General features: G+C 46.7%; 3 protein-coding genes across 3 annotated transcripts; all 3 read left to right on the top strand.

Moving 5' to 3' along the window:
* Positions 1–10,164: 10,164 nt before the first annotated feature.
* LOC127778248 (DIMBOA UDP-glucosyltransferase BX9-like) lies at positions 10,165–11,916 on the top strand. Its single transcript, XM_052304822.1, has 2 exons — positions 10,165–10,741; positions 10,967–11,916. The coding sequence occupies exons 1-2, from the start codon at positions 10,189–10,191 to the stop codon at positions 11,857–11,859; spliced, it is 1,446 nt and encodes a 481-aa protein (XP_052160782.1). The 5' UTR covers positions 10,165–10,188; the 3' UTR covers positions 11,860–11,916.
* Positions 11,917–12,065: 149 nt separating this feature from the next.
* Positions 12,066–15,386, top strand: LOC127778250 (DIMBOA UDP-glucosyltransferase BX9-like). The gene is made up of 2 exons (XM_052304823.1): positions 12,066–13,917; positions 14,277–15,386. Exons 1-2 carry the CDS (start codon positions 13,371–13,373, stop codon positions 14,810–14,812), a joined length of 1,083 nt encoding a protein of 360 aa, XP_052160783.1. The 5' UTR covers positions 12,066–13,370; the 3' UTR covers positions 14,813–15,386.
* Positions 15,387–17,056: 1,670 nt separating this feature from the next.
* LOC127779895 (UDP-glycosyltransferase 76C2-like) lies at positions 17,057–19,084 on the top strand. Its single transcript, XM_052306819.1, has 2 exons — positions 17,057–17,637; positions 18,094–19,084. The coding sequence occupies exons 1-2, from the start codon at positions 17,133–17,135 to the stop codon at positions 18,981–18,983; spliced, it is 1,395 nt and encodes a 464-aa protein (XP_052162779.1). The 5' UTR covers positions 17,057–17,132; the 3' UTR covers positions 18,984–19,084.
* Positions 19,085–21,407: the final 2,323 nt, after the last annotated feature.

The raw sequence follows: 21,407 nt of genomic DNA on the forward strand, positions 1-21,407 counted from the left end.
GTGGAATGGTTGGCCTGGGTTGGCTTGGGACGAGCTGGGACCCAGGGTCGGGTTGCCAGTTCGGTCTGAATCATCGTAGGCCTTGGGTTAAGGCAGGTTCGTGTGGGTTCACGGCCTTGGTTAATAATATTGTACAGCTCTAGAATCGTGTTTACAAAATAGCTTTGAGCAACTAAGGGTCTTTTAAATGCTGTTTATTGCAAAACCGAACCCCTATATTATAACTCCATTGTACTCCTTTGCATTTATGCTGCACTTGTGGGTGTGTCTTGTTGAGTACGGTGGTTGTACTCAGTCTTGCTCAATTTTTCCCAAACCCAGAAGAGGAGCCCTTGGATGATGAAGGCTTTGGTGTCTAGCTCGTGCCTGCCGTCAAGCGCCTGTGGTCGTCGCCTTAGTCTTCCGCTGTTTTTCGTTGTCTTTGAGTGTGCTGGGCCGTCGCTGCCCATGTAATAATTAACTATTTACGCTTCCGCTTGTTAAACTATGAATTGTATCAACTTTTGGTGTACCTTGCCTCCTGGGACAAGGAATAACACACGCACGTAAGGAACGCCCGTTGGGTTATTTCCGGTCGTGACAGGCTGGGCGTTTGCTCGACCATGTCGAGGCTCCGCTTGTCGCACTGCACCGCCAGCTTTGCGTTCCCCTGAATAGTGATTGTTCCCTTCGGTCCCGGCATCTTGAGCACTTGATACGCGTAGTGAGATGCGGCCATGAACTTCGCAAGTGCAGTTCTCCCGATGATGGCATTGTAAGCTGTATCGAATTTAGCGACATCGAAGGTGATCTGCTCTGTTCGGAAGTTGTTGGCTTGGCCGAAAGTCACAAGTAACGTAATCTTCCCCAAAGGTCTAGACGATGATTGGGGAGTAATTCCATGGAAGGGTTGATCGGTTGGTGTTAACTCACTTTGCGGAATTCTCATTGCGTCCAGAGTGTTGGCGAAAAGAAGATTGATCGAGCTGCCACCGTCGATGAGAACTCGTGCTACCTTGATGTTCCGAATAGTGGGTTCGACCACGATTGGATATCGTCCTGGGATAACGGCGGTCTTGGGGTGGTCTTCTTCCGAGAACTCTATTTTCTGCTCAGACCACTTCATCTTGGGTGCAGCCCCCTGCCATGTCGAACAGACTTCACGTTCCACTTTCTTATATTCTCGCTTGGAGGAGTACGTTGTGGAGCCGCCGAAAATGTGTGAGACGTGGAGGTTAGAGTCTGGATACGCAGAATCCAATTCGTGAGGAGCCGTCTCTTCGTTCTTCTCGACAACGCGTACTCGTTTGCCTTTTTCAAACGCCATGTGCTTCTCGAGCGACTTTTTGAAAACAAGGCAATCTTCCAGAGAATGTCTGTCCGTCTTGTGTATGGGGCACCAAGATTTCTTTGTGTCGCTACCTTGTAGGTCTGGGCGCTTGGGGGGTTCGCGTATTCTGCTGCGAGGACTTCCGCTTGAGCTTTCCTTTTCCTGTTTTTGTGATTTTTCTTCTTGCTTGACTCAGATACGTCTGTGGCTGATTTCTTTTCTCCCCCAGTCTTCGGCTTGTCGTTCTTGCGTCTTAGCGCATCGTCCACATGGGCGCATCGCTAAACGATCTCGAATAGCCTCCGAGTGGTTGTGATGCGTCTTGTCGCCAATTCCTGGGTAGTGTAACGATCTCTGACACCAGATTTGAAGGCGCGTATTACAGAAGCGTCGGTGATTTTAGGGATTGTGTTTCTGCATTCGTTGAAGCGTCGAACATATTCCCTCAATGATTCACCTGAGTTCTATGTCAACGCGTGTAGGTCGTCTTCGATCGCGTGGCGCTTGTACGTTCCTTGAAAATTGGCGACGAATTGTTGCCACAGGTCTGCTCACGAAGAGATTGAATAGGGAGGAAGATGCATCAGCCATGAACGTGCAGAACCCTTCAACGCGGTTGGTAAATAGTTCGCTAGCGCGTTGTCGTCTGCTCCGGCAGCATAGAGTACTGTGGAGTAGACTTGAAGGAATTCTTCTGGGTCGGTTGTCATGGTTATGGATACCACATACCTAATAGTAGTTGACTAAATCTCGGCAGGACCCACCACATACCATGTCCTATACGGAAACTGACTTCAGATATGGAGGGAGTTCCGGATAAGGAAAGACAACCAGAGTTCTACATGGAAACGACAAGGACTACTCGGATTGTATCCATATTGGTTTCCCTAGTTCTACTTGGACAAGGGGACACCTATGGGTATAAATACGAGCCCCCTAGGAAGACAGGGGACAGACACTCACCATGAGACGATCACCACGATCGGGATGACCACCTCATCAACACCCAACACAATCAACATACAAGCCAACATACGCCAAGACATGCCGCCGGATATCAACTTCAGGGATAGGCATGGCTATTCCCCTACGGTGTCTCCGGATACCATCAGGAGATATGAAAGAGCTATCTCTGATCTTGCTGGGCACGGATCCGAGGAGGAAGACTACCCTGTTGTCGACTACGAGTCAGACCTTCGGACCAACATGTCGACAACAGTTAGATAGGCTGCCCACATATTGTACTGGTGTGATTATGGTGAATAAAAGCAACTCCGGCTCCGGCCAATAGGATGTAGGGTTATTACCTGACCACTCAGGGGCCCGAACCTGTATAAAAATCCCTGTCTCCATCTCTTTTACCTCAGTCTCGCATATATCCTAGCACCGACGATCCCCATACTATGCAAATACCAGAATGGCGACATCAAACGTCGACAGTGGCGCGCCAGGTAGGGGGATTTTGGTGCTCTAGGATTTCGACGAGATGGGTTCAAAAGACGGACTCTCCGACAACAAGCTACTCGACGACTTCGGCTGTGGAGATCTAACCCAGCCAGAGCATGTCTTCCGACAAGATCGGAACCATCATTGTCAAATTTTTGATCCGGCGAGATCGATCAATCTTCATCAAGACGTGGCCACCATGGAGGACGGCAAATCGGTATTGCCGCCCGCGCGACTTCAGCTCAGATCCAACACGGCACCGATTCCCACAACCAAAATCGCTCGACGCAGGCTGCACATGATTCATCCGAGAACAAGTGCCGCTGTGTCACTAACGTGTCGTGTTCTACCCGGAGCTGGTCAACCGAGCACGCTTGCCTAACCATGTCACGTACACATGCCTAGACACGTGTATGCATGTGACAGGTTACACTGCTCTACGACCAAACCAATAAGATACATCAAAGTCTACCGCATGCACATATATATATATCTTATGTAGATAGTATATCGGGCATGCAAATCAAAGTAATTAGTAGGTTAATTAACTTAATTGATCTACTAATTTCGTAGATACATCCGGCATGTATCTACAAAGGTACGCAATATTTTCTATGCAATTTATCGTACCTATCCAGATTATACAGCATTGTCAGATCTAGAATTTATTATGTTTACCTAGAGCATGTTTCTTATACAATATCCATTGTGCGAGTACTTCCGACGATAGGCCAACTACGGTCTAACGCTGGGGGCTCGCTCTATTTTCTTCTGTATAAATCATGCTTCTTTACGGTTTACATAATGCCTGATATTTACATCTGCTCGTTATCTCCTGATAATACTAGAAGCTCCATGCAGTTTTTTGAGTACATACTCGATATTTTCTTCTATATGTCTTGCCTTCTAGAAAATATTTTTCAGGAATAATTGAGCACTCGAGTAGGTTATGGTCGAGTACACTCCATTATCGAGAACATTCTCGACAAATGCGGAGTTATCGCACCAAACCTACCAACAAAGACCGACGACCTATCTCATAGCACCGGCCATGGCTAGACTACTCGAGAAAAGGTTGTTAACGGATAATTCCTCACGAACGTCGTCGGCTTGATCACCCGACATGATTGCGAACAGACATCCGGATATGCTATAAGTTGGGTATGTGAGTCATGCTGGCCACATGAAATACACTTGCAATAAACCAACTCTAGCACTTCCATCGGTGGACTACTGGTTCACAGCAATCTCTCACCAGTACGCAGCAATCTCTCACACCGCAATTTCCATCGGTGTTCGAGAGATAATTCTGCTCGCTCACTGGTTCTCACACCAGTACGCAGCAATCTCTCACACCGCAATTTCCATCGGTGTTCGAGAGATAATTCTGCTCGCTCACTGGTTCTCGCACCAGTACGCAGCAATCTCTGACACCGCACCTTCCATCGGTGTTCGAGAGATAATTCTGCTCGCTCACTGGTTCTCGCACCAGTACGCAGCAATCTCTCACACCGCAACTTCCGTTGGTGTTCGAGAGATAATTCTGCTCGCCCAATGGTTCTCGCACCAGTACGCAGCAATCTCTCACACCGCAACTTCCATCCGTGTTTGATAGATAATTCTGCTCGCTCACTGGTTCTCGCACCAGTACGCAGCAATCTCTCACACCGCATCTTCCATTGGTGTTCGAGAGATAATTCTGCTCGCCCACTGGTTCTCGCATCAGTACGCAGCAATCTCTCACACCGCAACTTCCATCGGTGTTCGAGAGATAATTCTGCTCGCTCACTAGTTCTCGCACCAGTACGAAGCAATCTCTCACACCGCAATTTCCATCGGTGTTCAAGAGATAATTCTGCTCGCTCACTGGTTCTCGCACCAGTACGCAGCAATCTCTCACACCGCAGCGTCCATTGGTGTTCGAGAGATAATTCCGCTCACTCACTGGTTCTCGCACCAGTACGCAGCAATCTCACACACCGCAACTTCCATTGGTGTTCAAGAGATAATTCTGCTCGCTCACTGGTTCTCGCACCAGTACGTAGCAAACTCTCGCACCTTTACTTCAGATGGTCAAGGTACGACTACAACAGCGTAGCGGTCCTCGTACCACGACTCCAAGTGATCGAGGGACACCTACTCACCGGTCCTCAACCAGTTGATCGTAGTGATCTCTCGTACATTTGCTTCAAGTGGTCGAGTTACGGCTACTGCCTGGTCCTCGACCAGTGATGTGGCGTTCCTCTGACTACTTCCACTTTCAGTGGTCGAGTTACGGTTACTGCCTGGTCCTCGACCAGCGATGTGGCGTTTCTCCGACTACTTCCACTTTCAGTGGTCGAGTTACGGCTACTGCCTGGTCCTCGACCAGCGATGTGGCGTTTCTCCGACTACTTCCACTTTCAGTGGTCGAGTTACGGCTACTGCCTGGTCCTCGACCAGCGATGTAGCGTTTCTCCGACTACTTCCACTTTCAGTGGTCGAGTTACAGCTACTGCCTGATCCTCGACCAGCGATGTAGCGTTTCTCCCACTATTTCCACTTTAAGTGGTCGAGTTACGGCTACTGCCTGGTCCTCGACCAGCGATCTAGCGATTTCTCCCACTACCTCTACTTCAACAAAGTTGGTAGCAGGTACACAATATCGCCAAGTGTTTTACCCAGCGATCCCTTACCACGACGACACCTAGCGTTGAAACCTATCCTGCTGTCCCTTTACGCCGTCTTGACAAGGCCTCCGAGGAACCTAAGGGATCTTCGGCTGGGGACGCCCAGAGCCGATAAGGCCTTGTCGGATCCTTCAGAGACGAAAGACCATGTAAGATCTGGTCGTGTAAGAGTTCTCGCCGTGCGTATTAACCAAGCCTTGTAATCGGAAATTGACTTTTCCAACTTCACGGCTGGGGGCTAGGATCAGTGCTTATTCAACCAAGGCAGGTCAAGGGTCCAAGAGCCTTCTCCTCCGAGAACGATTCTCCGACGACAAGGCTGGGGGCTAGGGAGAGTGTACAACTCAAACGACTGACCAAAGTCGTGAATTGAGAAAACACTCTTACACAAAACATTGGTCGGTAAATTTAATTCATTTTCAATTTACCATACATATTATAACATGTCACCCTTTGGGCATTCGCTCGGGGGGATATTTCTATTTGATATTCTTTTCTGAGTATTGATTTTAGGAAAATTCTATTCGACATTTACGAAGACTCCATGTCTCTATGGTTCTACACCAAGATCGACTAAAGGCGAGTACAACAAATGTTGACAAAGCTTCGTCGCAGACTCTACGCCTTCTCGATCACTCGAGAACGGTTGCTGGATCTCGACAAGGAATACGGAATGAAAAGATGGTATAACCTCCGAGATATAATTTCTTGACTTCAATCCAAATTCTCGATTACGGCAAGACGGGAGACTTAGTCGTACGCTATGTACTTCCTTGGTTGACATCGGAGATTGACTCAGACAAACCCTTTAGGTGCCCGCACGAGGCTGACAAAGGAAGTCTAACGTTATCTCTAAACTCACCGAGAACGGTCACATGAGCTCGATAATAGTTACTCCAAAGTTTGCGCGCGATTGAGAATATGAATTCGTTCATTTGCATTGAAGTCGGGAGCTACTGTCATAGTTATGGATACCACATGCCTAATAGTAATTGACTAAATCTCGGCAGGACCCACCACATACCATGTCCTATACAAAAACTGACTTCAGATATAGAGGGAGTTCCCGATAAGGAAAGACAACCAGAGTTCTACATGGAAACGACAAGGACTACTCGGATTGTATCCATATTAGTTTCCCTAGTTCTACTTGGACAAGGGGACACCTATGGGTATAAATACAAGCCCCTAGGAAGACAGGGGACAGACACTCACCATGAGACGATCAACACGACCACTACGATCGGGACGACCACCTCATCAACACCCAACACAATCAACATACAAGCCAACATAAGCCAAGACATGCCGCCGGATATCGACTTCAGGGATAGGTATGGCTATTCCCCTACGGTGTCTCCGGATACCGTCAGGAGATACGAAAGCGCTATCTCTGATCTCGCCGGGCACGGATCCGAGGAGGAAGACTACCCTGTTGTCGACTACGAGTCAGACCTTCGGACCAACATGTCGACAACAGTTAGATAGGCTGCCCACATATTGTACTGGTGTGATTATGGTGAATAAAAGCAACTCCGGCTCCGGCCAACAGGATATAGGGTTATTACCTGACCACTCAGGGGCCCGAACCTGTATAAAAATCCCTGTCTCCATCTCTTTTACCTCAGTCTCGCATATATCCTAGCACCGACGATCCCCCATACTATGCAAATACCAGAATGACGACATCAAACGTCGACATACTTGTAGGAATCTCTAGTTCGCTAGCGCGTTGTCGTCTGCTCCGGCAACATAGAGTACTGTGGAGTAGACTTGAAGGAATTCTTCTGGGTCGGTGCTCCCATCATACTTTTCAATTGCTCCGGGTCGGAATCTCTCAGGCCATCAGACATCACGTAGGGAACGACCGAAAGCCCTGCACCCAGCGTTGGGGGCAGTGGGTTGTCGGCGGTCGTGTGGCATGGATGTCTGTCTGACGATGAGGAGGACGCAGATGATGATGATGACGATGGGTCGCTTGGTTCCGGCGTACGATTACGAGGATGATGGCCTGGATCTCGGGAATCCTGTCGTTGTCTCTCGCTGTTGTCTCGGCGCCGATCTCCATTATCGTCGTCGTTACAGCGGCGGCCATGACCAGTATTGTCTGGCCTCCGTCGTTCACGATCGATGCGATCTTGGTGGTTGTCGTGATCCCGGTCCTCGTTTGAGCGGTCTCCTCGATTTCCGTTATCATGACGCCGTGAAGAGACATGACGCCGAGAGCGATTTACATTGTCTCGTGTGCATCGTGCTTCTCGGCGGCCGTTGATCTGATCTCGGAGATCGCTAGCGCCGCGAGGTGGAGGAGTGGCTCGTTGAGGTGATTCCCTCCGTTCCGGATCTTCACCATTGGCGTCGCCAGTTGGCGGCTGATCTTGGTGCGTTGCGGTAGCAGCTTCTTCAAACGCGTTGCTGAGGTTGGTCACCGATTCCCGTAGTCGTTCTGTCCAACGCTCGAGGTCATCGTTCAGAACCGGATTGCAAGGAGTTTCCCTCAGTATAGCTTGAACGGCCCTGATGTGTTGGGCTGGAGTAGTCGATTGATTCGCCGCTTCTACGTTGGCTTGCGCTGACGTGCCAACGTCATCGATAGCCAATACCTCCCGCGGCACGCTCGTTGTCGATGACCCATAGTCTTCGAGAAGATGTAAGACCGATGGTTCGTGAGGATCGATATCGATTACCCTAATGAATCGATCTGAGGCCGAAGTCGCTCCTTGTTCCTTGCCGTTATCCCTGACGGGGATGTATGACTTAGGAGACGGAGCTTTCATGGCGCCGAGGAAGACTTTGCAACTCGTGAGGTCGTGATTCTTTGTCTTGTGAATAGGACAATAGACATCCCGAGTTGGAGAAGTACGCTGAATTCCACGTTCTTTGCAAGCATGGATTTCAGCACGGACGTTGAGGAAAACCCAGCAATCTTGCAGGGTGTGTTTCTTGGTTTTGTGGATAGGACACCAAGACCTTGTGGCTTCGGAAGTCATCTTTGCCGGCTCGTGGTTCATGTCGGAAGGACAAGGTTTGGCCGTATCAGAATCCTTCCCAAGCTTGGATGTCGTCGATGATCCGTTCTCCGTTTCGACGGGTGGATTTTTCGACATGGAGTCGCCTTGGTTTGTAGCCACTGCGTTCTCGTTTCCGGTCATTGGAGGACCGGTTGAGATCGGCGTTGTGGTGTAAACCGGGAAAACGATTTCGCCGACTTGAGTCCATACCAGTATTGTTGAAGCAGGGAGCGCTTGGCTGAGGCTGGTGTTGACGTTGTTGTCGACGAAGTTGGATGACATAGTAGTAGAACCTTGAGTACCAAGTCCCCCTACCTGGCGCGCCACTGTCGACGGGTGATACCCGTGGACCGGTTATAGAGGGTATTGGGGTACGTTGGTACAAGGATCTACATAGTACAACATCAAACAATCAAAAGACAAGAATTATACTGGTTCAGGCCCCTTGATAGGTAATAGCCCTAATCCAGTTGATATGGGATTATATGGTGGAAAACACAGGTTACAAAGAGGACGATGGAACTTGTCGGATCCGACGAGATCGTAGTCGAGTTGATTCGACTAGCTCTCAATGACTTGGCTCCTCGCAGATTCCGGTTTCGTAGGCTGTGTTGGTTGTATGATTAGATGATCTATGCCCTCCCCGGGGGGTCCCTTTTATATCATAGATCTGGAGGTCTCCAAGTAGAACTCGGAGATATCAGACCCAATACAATACGCCGACGACCCAGTTCTGTCCGAGAAGGACTCTTCCCATCTGTAGATTTCGTGAAAGGTTTCCTTAGGATATGTAGAAAACATCCGCGTGCGCGTGGGTATGCCATGTTGATATGTAACGTATATCGAAGGGTAGAGGGTATGCCTGACCCGTAACCCTGACACACATAAGATACATACTATTGCATTTTTCAACTTGAAAGGAGACACTAGATGGAGTATAAATCAGCTACGACTAGCTGTGTAGTCATGTCCAATGAAAAATGCATGCATTAAAGTTATTTTCTTTTGTTCTAAGATACTTCTATAATATATGTAAATTACCTTTTGGCTTTGCTGAATTTACTTTTATATGTCTAAGAAGTAACTTAGTGAAATCTAAAAGTAATTTAGACATATCATAAAAGTAATTTATGATTTTTCATCAAAATATAATCATGTGAGATCTTGTTATAAAGATTTAATTATTACGAACACAATGGTATAATTGGATCGTAAATCGGATGAGTAGTTTAAGAGAAAATTTTATTTGAAGTATAGGTGTATAGAGTCTCTCATAGATGGAGTGGTAGCTGGTTTAGACAAACCAGCTACCACTAGCTGTATAGCTATGTCCTAAACTTATATAAGTTTTAGCACTTTGGTAAAATTAGGACGGCAGCAATCCAAATTCGCCCTAAGAAACGAATCAAGAAATAGAGGAACAAGACCCGATTTTCAAGCGATAATCTATCATTGTTCGTAACATGACAAGGATTTTTTATCCGTCCCCCGCCCCCTGCCTGTGACGTCACCAGTGACGCGAAACGCCGGCCGGCACGAGCCCGGCACGTACGCCTGGTCCTACTATTCCTAGTCCTAGCAGCGTCGACGTCTTCGTCCGCTACGTACCTGACTACCCACCTGCACGTCAGTCGTCAGGACGTCACGTCACCGACACGTGGGGCCCACCCCACCCGCAGCTGATAAACCGGTACACACACCGTCCCGTCTGCTTTGCCTCGCGCGCCCGAGCTGAGACACGGCGAGCAACACGATGGCCAGCGTCGACGGAGCGACGCGCCGCGGCGGCGGCGATGGAAGCAGCAGGCGGCGCCGGGTGCTGGTGTTCCCGCTTCCGTTCCAGGGCCACATCAACCCGATGCTGCAGCTCGCCGGCGCGCTCCACGGCCGCCGTGGCGGCGGCGGCGGCGAGCTGTCCGTCACCGTGCTCCACACCCGCTTCAACGCGATCGACCCGTCGCGCTACCCGGAGCTCGCGTTCGCCGAGGTGCCCGACGGCATCCCGCCCGACGTCGCCGCGAATGGTAACATCGTCGACATCATCGTAGCCCTGAACGTCGCCATGGACGGCGGTGAGTCGTCGCCGTCCTTCCGCGACGTGCTCGCGTCGGTGGTCGCCGCCGACGACGAGGGGCGGAAGCCCCGCGCGTCGTGCCTCATCATCGACGGTAACCTCATGGCCGCGCAGAAGGCCGCCGCCGAGCTCGGCCTCCCCACGCTCGTGCTCCGCACCGGCAGCGCCGCCTGCCTCCGCTGCTACCTCGCCTACCCCGCGCTCCTCCAAAAGGGCTATTTGCCTCCCAAAGGTCACTACCAAATCATCATCTTTTCACATCACAGTTTTCCATTTCATTTTGAATCCAAACAATCCTTTCGTTTTGCATTCATGCTCTAAGTTCTAACTACATCATTGTGGAGTGGAGGCCGGGTTTTATATTGTGGCTTTGTACATCCTTTGAGATATAGAGGCCGGCTTTTATTTAAATCCACTGTCTAATTAAGAGAAACAATATTATTATCATTTGTTTCAGAGTCGCAACTCTATGAACCAGTGGAGGAGCTACCGCCACTACGAGTAAGGGACCTGTACTACACGAGCAACGCCAACCAAGAACTGGTCCGTAAAGTTCTTGGTTGGATCGCCGAAACGGCGAGAAACTCTAACGGTGTGGTGATCAACACGTTCGACGAGTTGGAGCCGGCCGAGCTCGAGAGGATCCAGCGCGAGCTTGACGGCGACGGCGTCGCCATCGTGCTCGCCGCCGGCCCGCTCCACAAGCTCTCCCCCATGAACGCCGGGGGCAGCCTGCACCTGCGCCCGGACCGGAGCTGCATCGAGTGGCTGGACACGCAGGCGACGGGATCCGTGTTGTACGTGAGCTTTGGGAGCTTAGCGTCATTGGACTCCAACGAGTTCTTGGAGGTGGCATGGGGATTGGAGAGCAGTGGCCAGCCTTTTCTATGGGTGGTTCGACCAGACCTTGTGAAGGGTTTGGATAAACCAAGTTTGCCGGATGGGTTCGAGCGTGCGGTGGAGGGTAGGGGTAAGGTGATTAAGTGGGCCCCACAGCAAGAGGTGCTAGCACACCACGCAGTGGGAGGGTTTTGGACGCATAGTGGGTGGAACTCGATGCTAGAGAGTGTTAGTGAGGGAGTCCCAATGATATGTAAACCTCAATTTGCAGACCAAATGTTGAATACAAGGTACTTAGAAGCGGTGTGGGCTGTAGGCTTTGAGCTTGTTGGCAAGCTAGAAAGGGGTGAAATCAAGAAAGCGATTAAGAGGTTGATGGTAGAAAAGGAGGGAGCTGAGATCAGGGAACGAGCAAAAGAGCTTAAGAAGAAAATGGACCAATGCTTGGAAAGTAGTGGATCTTCTCAAATTGCCATCAACAGGTTAGTGAATTATATAATATCTCTCTAACACTTGAGTTTAATTATGTACTTATCGTGTGAATACTACCATCGACGAATTGTGAAGAAGTTCAAGGTTTCCTTTAATTTTCTTATTTATATGTATCAAAGCAAGTGATATAGATGTCCTCATTCTCCCAATGTCCTTCTTCGCACTGGCCTAGGGGTAAAATTTCACTCCTCTGAGAACAACCACATTTAGTTTCTCACTGTTTCTGTTCCGTTGTGAGGCATCAAGAATCAATAAGCATTTCATCATCGTCTTTGCTATCAACGCACAGATCTCTCGTAGGCCCTATGCATGATATTCACGTCATGTGGCCAGTGGCGGAGCTAGAAAGTTTTCACGCCTAGGGCTGAGCTAATGGGAACTTAAATATTTTCATAAATTACATAGCATTTTTCAAGATTATAATGGGGATTATGGAGCTAGGCATGGGGCCCAAGCCCTAGCTGCCCCATGCCTGATTCCGCCCCTGCATATGGCCTTTACAATTTCCACCGTGTATGTGGTTCTCTCTTGATGCACCACACAACATTTATTTGACTGAAGTGCCAATAGCCAATGCATAAGAGAAGAAGAGATGGGACAAAGTCCTACCAATGTGAGAAATATTATCTTTCCTTCATCCTTATGCTCCACTATCCTTATGCTCCACTAAGTAGTACTGTAAATCTTGGAGTTATCTTCCTTGTCACAATATCTCCCTCTTATCCTTAGGTTTGATTGTTGAGTACGAGCCAAATATCCCTTTGTTTTCTTACATATTATATTCTTTTCGTGTTTAATTAAGCTCGGCCATATAATACGAGTTAATAAGCTTTATCTCTTTTATCTCTTTTCATGTTCCCTCATTCTTAATTTTGATTCTATGTGTGAAAACAAACTAGAACAAGAGAAGCATTACAACAATATTATAAGGGATGGTATATATCATATATTTATAGAAAACCACTTTCATACTTTTTAAACGGCCTAGAACATATTAAGATTTGTGCGCGACAATGACCCCACCTTATCCTCTCCTCATTTTTCATGCCCACTTTGCCACTCGACGCCTCAATTCATCCCATGCCACCGTGGCCCCATGTGACCTTCTAGCGTCACTAGCGCTGGAAGGTGCAAACGGCGTCCGACAACCCAACTCTTCTCTATATCAGTTGAACGATAAAAACACTATGAATTTTTTAAGTATATAAAATAAAGATTTATCACAGCAGTATAAAAAAAAAAACCCTCCGACTGGTGACGCCTAGCTGGCTATATAGCTGCTGCTCCGTGGCAACTGGCATCCAGAAGAAAGTGCAAAATAGCGCAACGTCAACAATACCAAATGCGATGCTTTACACCTTGTCACCGAACCCGATTTGTTTGTTTCGCCCCTACCAGTTCTGCAGTACTGCAGTCACGTCACCTTTTCACGTGGGACCCACCTGGAAAACCGAGAAAAATAACGGCGACAGCTGGGCCTTTAGCGCGAGCTGATTACACGCAGAGCGAGCGACATCCTACTGACCGCGATGGCCAGCGCCAGCGTCGTCGGAGGAGGAGCGCGCCACGGCGGCGAGCGGCGGCGCCGGGTGCTGGTGTTCCCGCTGCCGTTCCAGGGCCACACCAACCCGATGCTGCAGCTGGCCGGCGCGCTCCACGGCCGCGGCGGCCTGTGCGTCACCGTGCTCCACACCCGCTTCAACGCGCTCGACCCGTCGCGCCACCCGGAGCTCGCGTTCGTCGAGGTCGCCGACGGCATCCCGCCCGACGTCGCCGCGCGCGGTCGCGTCGCCGAGATCATCCTCGCCATGAACGCCGCCATGGAGGCCACGGAGGACGAGAGCGGCGCCGCGTCGCCGTCCAACATCCGCGAGGTGCTCGCCTCGGTGGTCGCCGCCGGCGAGGGGCAGCCCCGCGTCGCGTGCCTCGTCATCGACTCCCATCTCCTCGCCGTGCAGAAGGCCGCCGCCGGGCTGGGGATCCCCACGCTCGTGCTCCGCACCGGCAGCGCCGCCTGCCTTCGCTGCTACCTCGCCTACGACATGCTTCTTCAAAAAGGCTATCTGCCTCCCAAAGGTTAGGACTAAACAATCGCATATTTTCATACACCCCCGTCTCAAACTATAAAGATTTTGGAACGAATCTAGTATAAGAATTTACAGGATTTAAATTCGATATACAATGTAAGTATTTTTAAGGATACATATTTGAATGCACGCAATCTAAGCATCGGGACTAAAGAGATAACTGAAGGAGAATCTTTCCCCTTAATCTTAATCTTTGCTAAGTAAACTTTAGTAATAGAGGGAGTAGGTTTTATTTGGCTTTGAATCCTTGTGTTGTATCCATAGAGATCATGTAAAAAATGTTAAAGTTTGCTAAGTTTTATATCCGCCATTAATTATATTTTGGTTGGTAAATGTATTATGAACCAGAATCACAATTATACGAACCAGTGAGGGAGCTACCACCACTGCGAGTAAGGGACCTTTTCAGCACCAATGATGAACTGGTTTTTGAAGTGCTTGCTCGGATCGCCGAAACGGTGAGGAACTCCAATGGCGTGGTGATCAACACATTCGAAGAGCTGGAACCCATGGAGCTCGAGAGGGTCCACGGCGAGCTTGGTGACGATAGCGTAGCCACCGTGCTCGCCACTGGCCCACTCCACAGGCTCTCCTCCATGAACACTGGGAGCAACACCTTCAACCTACGCCAAGACCAGAGCTGCATCGAGTGGCTGGACACGCAGGCGACAGGGTCCGTGTTGTATGTGAGCTTTGGGAGCTTGGCATCCATGGACTCCGACGAGTTCATGGAGGTCGCATTTGGGTTGGAGAAGAGCGGCCATCCTTTTCTATGGGTGGTTCGTCCAAACCTTGTGAGGGGTGTGGAGAGAGCATGCTTGCCGGATGGGTTTGAGAGTGCGGTGGAAGGTAGGGGTAAGGTGATTAAGTGGGCCCCACAGTAGGAGGTGCTGGCACACCGTGCGGTGGGCGGGTTTTGGACACACGGTGGATGGAACTCAATATTGGAGAGTATATGTGAGGGAGTTCCTATGATATGTAGGCCTCAATTCGCAGATCAAATGATAAATACAAGGTACGTGGAAGCGGTGTGGGGTGCAGGGTTTGAGCTCGAGGGAAAGTTAGAGTGGTGCAAAATTGAGAAAGCGATTATGAAATTAATGGGGAAAAATGAGGGAGCTGAGATGAGGGAAAGAGCAAATGAGCTTAAGAACAAAGTGGCACGCTGCTTGGAAGACGGTGGGTCCTCTCAAATTGCTATTGATAGGCTAGTTAGTTATATCTTATCTTTGTGAATCATAAGTGGCTAAGTTAATTGGTGTAAGTATTTCACATTGATATTTATGAAAACAAAGCAAACTCTTGTAATCCTTGGATTTTTTTTTGTGTTCTTTGGACAAAGAATCTCTTTTGTCCAAATAATTAGGGCTAGTAGTGTTACATAGTTCATTCCACAAGAAGGTGAATTGTACTATTTCCTCCGTCCCAAATTAAATCAATTTCTATGTTTGAATTTTGTCCCGAATTAAACCAACTTCTACCTTCTTACTTACCATCCATTGGCAAATCAAAAAAAATTATCCATTTAATACCCCTCACCTACCTATCCATCAATATAACTTTCCTATTAATTAGGGCCATTTTGGTCTTTTGTCTTTCTTCTTAGGGCTCATTCGGTTTACAAGATTTCCAAATCATAGGAATATAAAAAAAACATAGGAATCGTATAGGAACGCGTGTGCAAAACAAATGATAGGAAAAATATAGCATTGATCCTTTGGATGATTGGTAGGAAAAATACAAGAATGCTTAGTATTAAGTTAACATGATCAAGGTTGGAATACTTTAATCTGTACAACTTAAGGCTAAATACACAGAACAATGAGGGGCCCTTTGAATCGTAGGAATGAAAAAGATGTTGGAATAAGAAAAACAAAGGATTCTGACAGGAATTAAAGTGCAAAACAGACGATTACAAAACACATGAAAAATACAAGAATGACCGTTTGATTGGATCGCAGGAAAAACACAAGAATAAGATAGAGAGATAGACTCAAAGGAAATTTTCCAAGAGGTTGAAGCTCTAGCAAAATTTTCTCCAAAATCTCTATATGATTGTCCATTCCATAGGATTTTTGAAGGATAGGATAGGATTCAATCCCTTGTTTCAGAGGTATTCATAGGATTTTTTTTTTCCAATAGGATTGAAATCCTTGAAAATTCCTATGATTTTCCTCCAAATCAAAGAGGCCCTAAGTGATTTGCCTTGATCCTATGCGTAGGAATAGAAAAATGAGCTCTAACTGGATGCTAATTTCCATATGGAATTTCTTAGGAATCATAACCAAAGGAAATTTTCCTATGCTTTTCCTTTGCTCAAATACTACAAAACGAATGGGCCTAGTACGTTTTTCCTTTATTTCTCCTTCAAAACGAATGGGCCCTTAAACTTTATCTTAAAGAAGCTACGGTTTGAAATTTGAGGGACAGAGGAAGTAGTAGGTTAAGATAGGTCAACATCAACCTTCAAGTGTGATATCCTAGTTTAATTGGAGGATGGTGATTGCTACTTTACCAATCACAAAGAGAAACAAGAGGCAACATCTACTGTTCACAACCCTACATATCACTATTGTTAGGCCTGGTTTAGTTCCCAAATTTTTTTCTAAAAACATCACACATCGAATCTTTAGACATATGCATAGAACATTAAAATATAGATTAAAAAGACTAATTACATAGTTAGGGGGAAATTCGCGAGACCAATCTTTTGAGCCTAATTAGTCCATGATTAGCCATAAGTGCTACAGTAACTCACATATGCTAATGATGGATTAATTAGGCTCAAAAGATTCATCTCACAGTTTCCAGGCGAGTTATGAAATTAGTTTTTTCATTCATGTCCGAAAACCCCTTCCGACATCTGGTCAAATATTCGATGTGATACCAAAAAATTTTCTTTTGGCAGACTAAAACAGACCCTGACTGAACTTTCCTAGAAGCATGAAGAATCAACGGTCAACCATCCAGGCATCAGCACTAGAAAATCTTTTCTTGGCCACTACGCAAATTAATTAATGAATACTAATCCCAAATAATTATACTGTTTTTTGCTTCTTCACTTGTTGACCAAATCTGGATATATATATATATATAAATCGATCCCCCAACTAGTCCGAAACCTGCAACAGCAACGGGCTGTCTAATTCCACAATAGAAGGAAAGCTTCCTGGCCAGCCAACCGCCGGTGAGACGACGGCGACGATGGCCGGAGCCAGAGATAGAGGAGACGGGCGAGCCCCACGCGGCCACGTGGTGCTGTTCCCGCTGCCGTTCCAGGGCCACCTGAGCCCGATGCTGCAGCTCGCCGGGGCGCTCCACGCGCGCGGGCTCGCCGCCACCGTGCTCCACACGGCCTACAACGCGCCCGACGCGGCGGCGCACCCGGAGCTCGCGTTCGTCGCCGTGCCGTCGGCCGACGCCATCGCGCGCGCGCTCGCCGCGGCGCCCCGGGACGGCATCGCCAAGATCATGGCGCTCAACGCCGCCATCGAGGCGTCCGGGTGCGCCCGCGACGCGCTCGCGTCGCTGATGTCCGGGCCGGAGCGGCCGGCGTGCCTGGTCATCGACGCCGCGCTCCCCGGCGCGCAGAAGGCCGCGGCGGAGCTCGGCCTTCCGACGATCGTGCTGCACACCGGCAGCGCGGCGGCGTTCCGCCTGTTCAGGTCGTACGCCATGCTCCGCGAGAAGGGATACTTGCCAGCGAAAGGTGAGCTGAAAATCATTTTATTCTAAAAATACGGCTAAAATTCTTTCAAATGAAATTTCAAGTTTATTACAGGTGGTCAATTATTTATTTTGCATACAACTCTGTTTTAGCTTTAAGGATACTCTTGTTTCTAAATACAAATTAATTGCTCCAGCTATTAATTTAGATGGTTTAATAATTTCATTTGACCAGTACACATTTCAAATGGATTTTCAAATTCATTAACAGATGGTCAATAGTTTGTTTTGCATATGTAATGCAACTCTGTTTCATCTGTTAAAAAAGCTCTGTTTTTAAATTTCAAATACAACCATGTCAACGTATCTAACCACACAATTGCACTAGTAATTAATCAATCAATTAATTAATTCAGATGACTATATACCCATTCCAAACCAGTTACCCGGATGCCTTAATTAGTTCCATTTGAACAAATTTTGTTCTGTTTCGTTTCAGAGTCTGAGCTGAACAGGCCAGTGGAGGAGATGCCACCACTGCGTGTATCAGACCTGTTCGACCCAAGCAAGTACTTCAACGAGGAAATGGCCAACAAAATCCTGGCTCTCTCTACCGAAACCACAACGAACTCCTCCGGCACAGTGGTGAACACATTCGAAGCTCTTGAAACCCCTGAACTGCGCTCAGTTCGTGACGAGCTCGGCGCCACCATTCCGGTCTTCGCCATTGGCCCTCTCCACAAGCTCACCAGCAATGGCGACAGGAGCAGCCTGCTCGACCAGGACCGGAGCTGCATCGAGTGGCTGGACACGAAGGAGCCCGGATCCGTGCTATATGTGAGTTTTGGGAGTGTGGTCATGGTGAGCCAGGATGAGTTCAAGGAGGTAGCCTGGGGTTTGGCAAACAGTGGAAGGCCTTTCCTATGGGTGGTTCGTCCTGGTCTCGTTATCGGTGTCTCGGGGAAACCGGAGCTACCGGAGGGGTTTGTGGAAGCGGTGGAGGGTAGGTGCAAAGTGGTCGATTGGGCACCGCAGACGGAGGTGCTAGCTCACCATGCGGTGGGTGGGTTTTGGACGCACAATGGTTGGAACTCGACATTAGAGAGTATTTACGAAGGGGTCCCGATGTTGTCAAGGCCTACCTTTGGAGATCAACTGGTTACTGCGAGGTACGTGCAGGAGACGTGGCAGATAGGTTTTCGGGTGGAGGGTAAGCTAGAGAGAGGGAAAATTGAGGAGGCCATTAGGAGGTTGATGGAAGGTGAGGAGGGGGCTGAGGTTAAGCAGAGGGCAGATGAACTTAAGAAGAAAATATTGATATGCTTGAAGAATGGAGGTTCTACTCAGCAAGCTATTGATAAGTTGGTGGACCATATGTTATCTCTTTAGATTTTTCCTTTTAATATACTCTTCGAATCTCTAATGTATGCTAATAAATGGCATTGGATGAAATCTACATTATATACTAATATATATAATTGATAAGCAAATCTCCACTATGAGAGTGTTGGAATTCTATTTATTAGGGCTGATCGGGAGACATTGCTGCGGCTGAGCAGCCGCATCAACAACACCAAACCTAATATAATTTAATTGTTACTGCTTGCACTGTACACACAGCACAGCAGCACCCGCAGCCAACTACAAAGCAGCACAAACGATCAACCTCATTGAGAATAATAAAACTATGAAGGCCTCTTTTGATTCATATGAAAAAGTAGAGGAAAAACATAGGAACAAGAATCTTATAGTATTTGGTACTGTTCATCCCTTTGATTTGTAGGAATTGAACATAGGAAAAGCATGAGAAAATTTTCTATGACCATGATTTTAAGGGAATTCCATAGAAAAACTAACATCCACCTTGAGCTCATTTTTATTTTCCTATGCGTAGGCAAAACACTATTGAAAGATAAGGTTTACCCTAGTAAAACCATTCAAATTTTGATTGCTATTAACTTAATACTCAACATTGCTGTGTTTTTTCTTTATACCAATCAAATGATCATTCCTATAATTTTCCTATGTTTTTCAATCCTCTAACATATCCTCTGTTTTCCATATAATTTCCTATACTATTCCTGACTTTTTCATATTCCTATATTTCTTCAATGCTGTGATCCTGTTCGGCAGGCAGGTGAGCACGAGCAGCCGGCTGCTGCTTTTTTTTTTTCAGCCGAACAGGCCTACTACATGTTTGCCTAACTCACCAATAAACAATTGATCATGCCACATGTCAGCGGCGGCACGGCCCGCACCCACCACAGACCATCACAAGAGGGTGTGTTTAATTCCACAATAAAATTAAAAGTTTGACTAAAACTAAAAGTTTGAAGAAAAAAATTAAAAATTTATATATGTAGAAAAGTTTTAATGTGATGAAAAATTGAAAGTTTGAAGAAAAAAAGCTGAGAACTAAACAAGGGCCTAGTAAAAGACAATGTACTATGTACATCAGAACTCGGAGTTTTAATATAGGAGTACCTATCAAAGTATAACTGAGAAACGTATCTACTCTATTAATTAAAGGGTTTATTCAAACAAAGCTAGAAGAAGAACACGGTGCAGCAATAGCCTTTTGTAAAATCTGAAACGCTATTTTTTTTAAAAAAAAAGATATTTCATAGGATGAGAAGATAGCAAGTCCTTATGTGTGACTAACCATGATTCTCTGTATTACTGCTGATGTATCCGTGACATCTTATTTTAATAAACATGAAAACACCTCTCGTGTTATAGTTATTCCTCTTGTTTTGTAGTGTTTTATGCCATCTTGTTAAAATATTAGGTAATTACCATTTATTTTACATAAAAGATATTTTAACCATAACTTATATTTTTTAGCAATTACTACATAAATTAAAGAATGATAATGTACATTTATAAGTTAAATGTGTCAAACAATAAAACCAAAGTGACTACTTCCTCTTTCTCAAAATATAAGTATTATCGGGGTTTAACACGAGTATTTAAAAAATAAAATGAAAATCATCAAGGAACATTACGATTGGTTGAGAAGAAAACATGAATAAAGCAGTGGAGTACTTCCATTCTTTGAATCGAACACACCCTTGTTGAGAAACGAAGACCTCAGTGAAGGGACGAGGACCCACACCCTTGTTGAGAGTACATAAACAAACACATGCGGTTGAAACAAACACCCTTGTTGAGAGTACAATTGTTTTAGTCGCATCCTTGTTGAGAAACGAAGACCTCAGTGAAGGGACGAAGGCCCACACCCTCTTTCTTCCACGCCATCACGCAGCTTATGTGGACGCATGAAGTACCGCTCTAGGTGGAGCACTGTGAAAGGCCTAAAGAGTTTGCACATGAAAGTTTTTTTTAAAAAATAAGTCCATTTTGCAAGCTTGTAATAATTAATACTCAATTAATTATGTGCTAATGTCTTATCTCGTTTCGTATGCCACTAAAAATCTACTCCTTCTATCTTAAAAATACTCAAATCGTGTCTTTATTCCTAATATTTAAGTTTTTTTAAGGGACAAATGGAGTACTTCCATTCTTTGAATCGAACACACCCACAAATTTTATAGTTGGATCATGGAAGAGAGAGTTAAACACAATCCTTTCTCTAGTTCTATACTAGTATTGAGATTTAATGCACAACAAAACATCTCAATTACTTTTCTAATTAGAAGGTTTTATCTTGGTAAGTGGTTATATCATATGTATACTGGCCACTTAATTTTAGTTTATTTTGAAACGAAGGGAGTAAGTGATAAGAATGGAAGTACTACCTTAGTAAATGCCATCGCATCGTAATATCATATAGCCGCATTTGTTGAAACAATT

Source organism: Oryza glaberrima, chromosome 7 (genome assembly GCF_000147395.1).
Source record: "Oryza glaberrima chromosome 7, OglaRS2, whole genome shotgun sequence".
In the NCBI taxonomy this organism is placed as follows: domain Eukaryota; kingdom Viridiplantae; phylum Streptophyta; class Magnoliopsida; order Poales; family Poaceae; genus Oryza; species Oryza glaberrima.

Bases quoted from the DNA above. Each gene is read 5' to 3' on its own strand.
- LOC127778248 (XM_052304822.1), top strand. From the start codon at position 10,189: ATGGCCAGCGTCGACGGAGCGACGCGCCGCGGCGGCGGCGATGGAAGC. The intron at 10,742-10,966 runs GTCACTACCAAA...CATTTGTTTCAG, and splicing joins GGGCTATTTGCCTCCCAAAG to AGTCGCAACTCTATGAACCA.
- LOC127778250 (XM_052304823.1), top strand. From the start codon at position 13,371: ATGGCCAGCGCCAGCGTCGTCGGAGGAGGAGCGCGCCACGGCGGCGAG. The intron at 13,918-14,276 runs GTTAGGACTAAA...ATTATGAACCAG, and splicing joins AGGCTATCTGCCTCCCAAAG to AATCACAATTATACGAACCA.
- LOC127779895 (XM_052306819.1), top strand. From the start codon at position 17,133: ATGGCCGGAGCCAGAGATAGAGGAGACGGGCGAGCCCCACGCGGCCAC. The intron at 17,638-18,093 runs GTGAGCTGAAAA...GTTTCGTTTCAG, and splicing joins GGGATACTTGCCAGCGAAAG to AGTCTGAGCTGAACAGGCCA.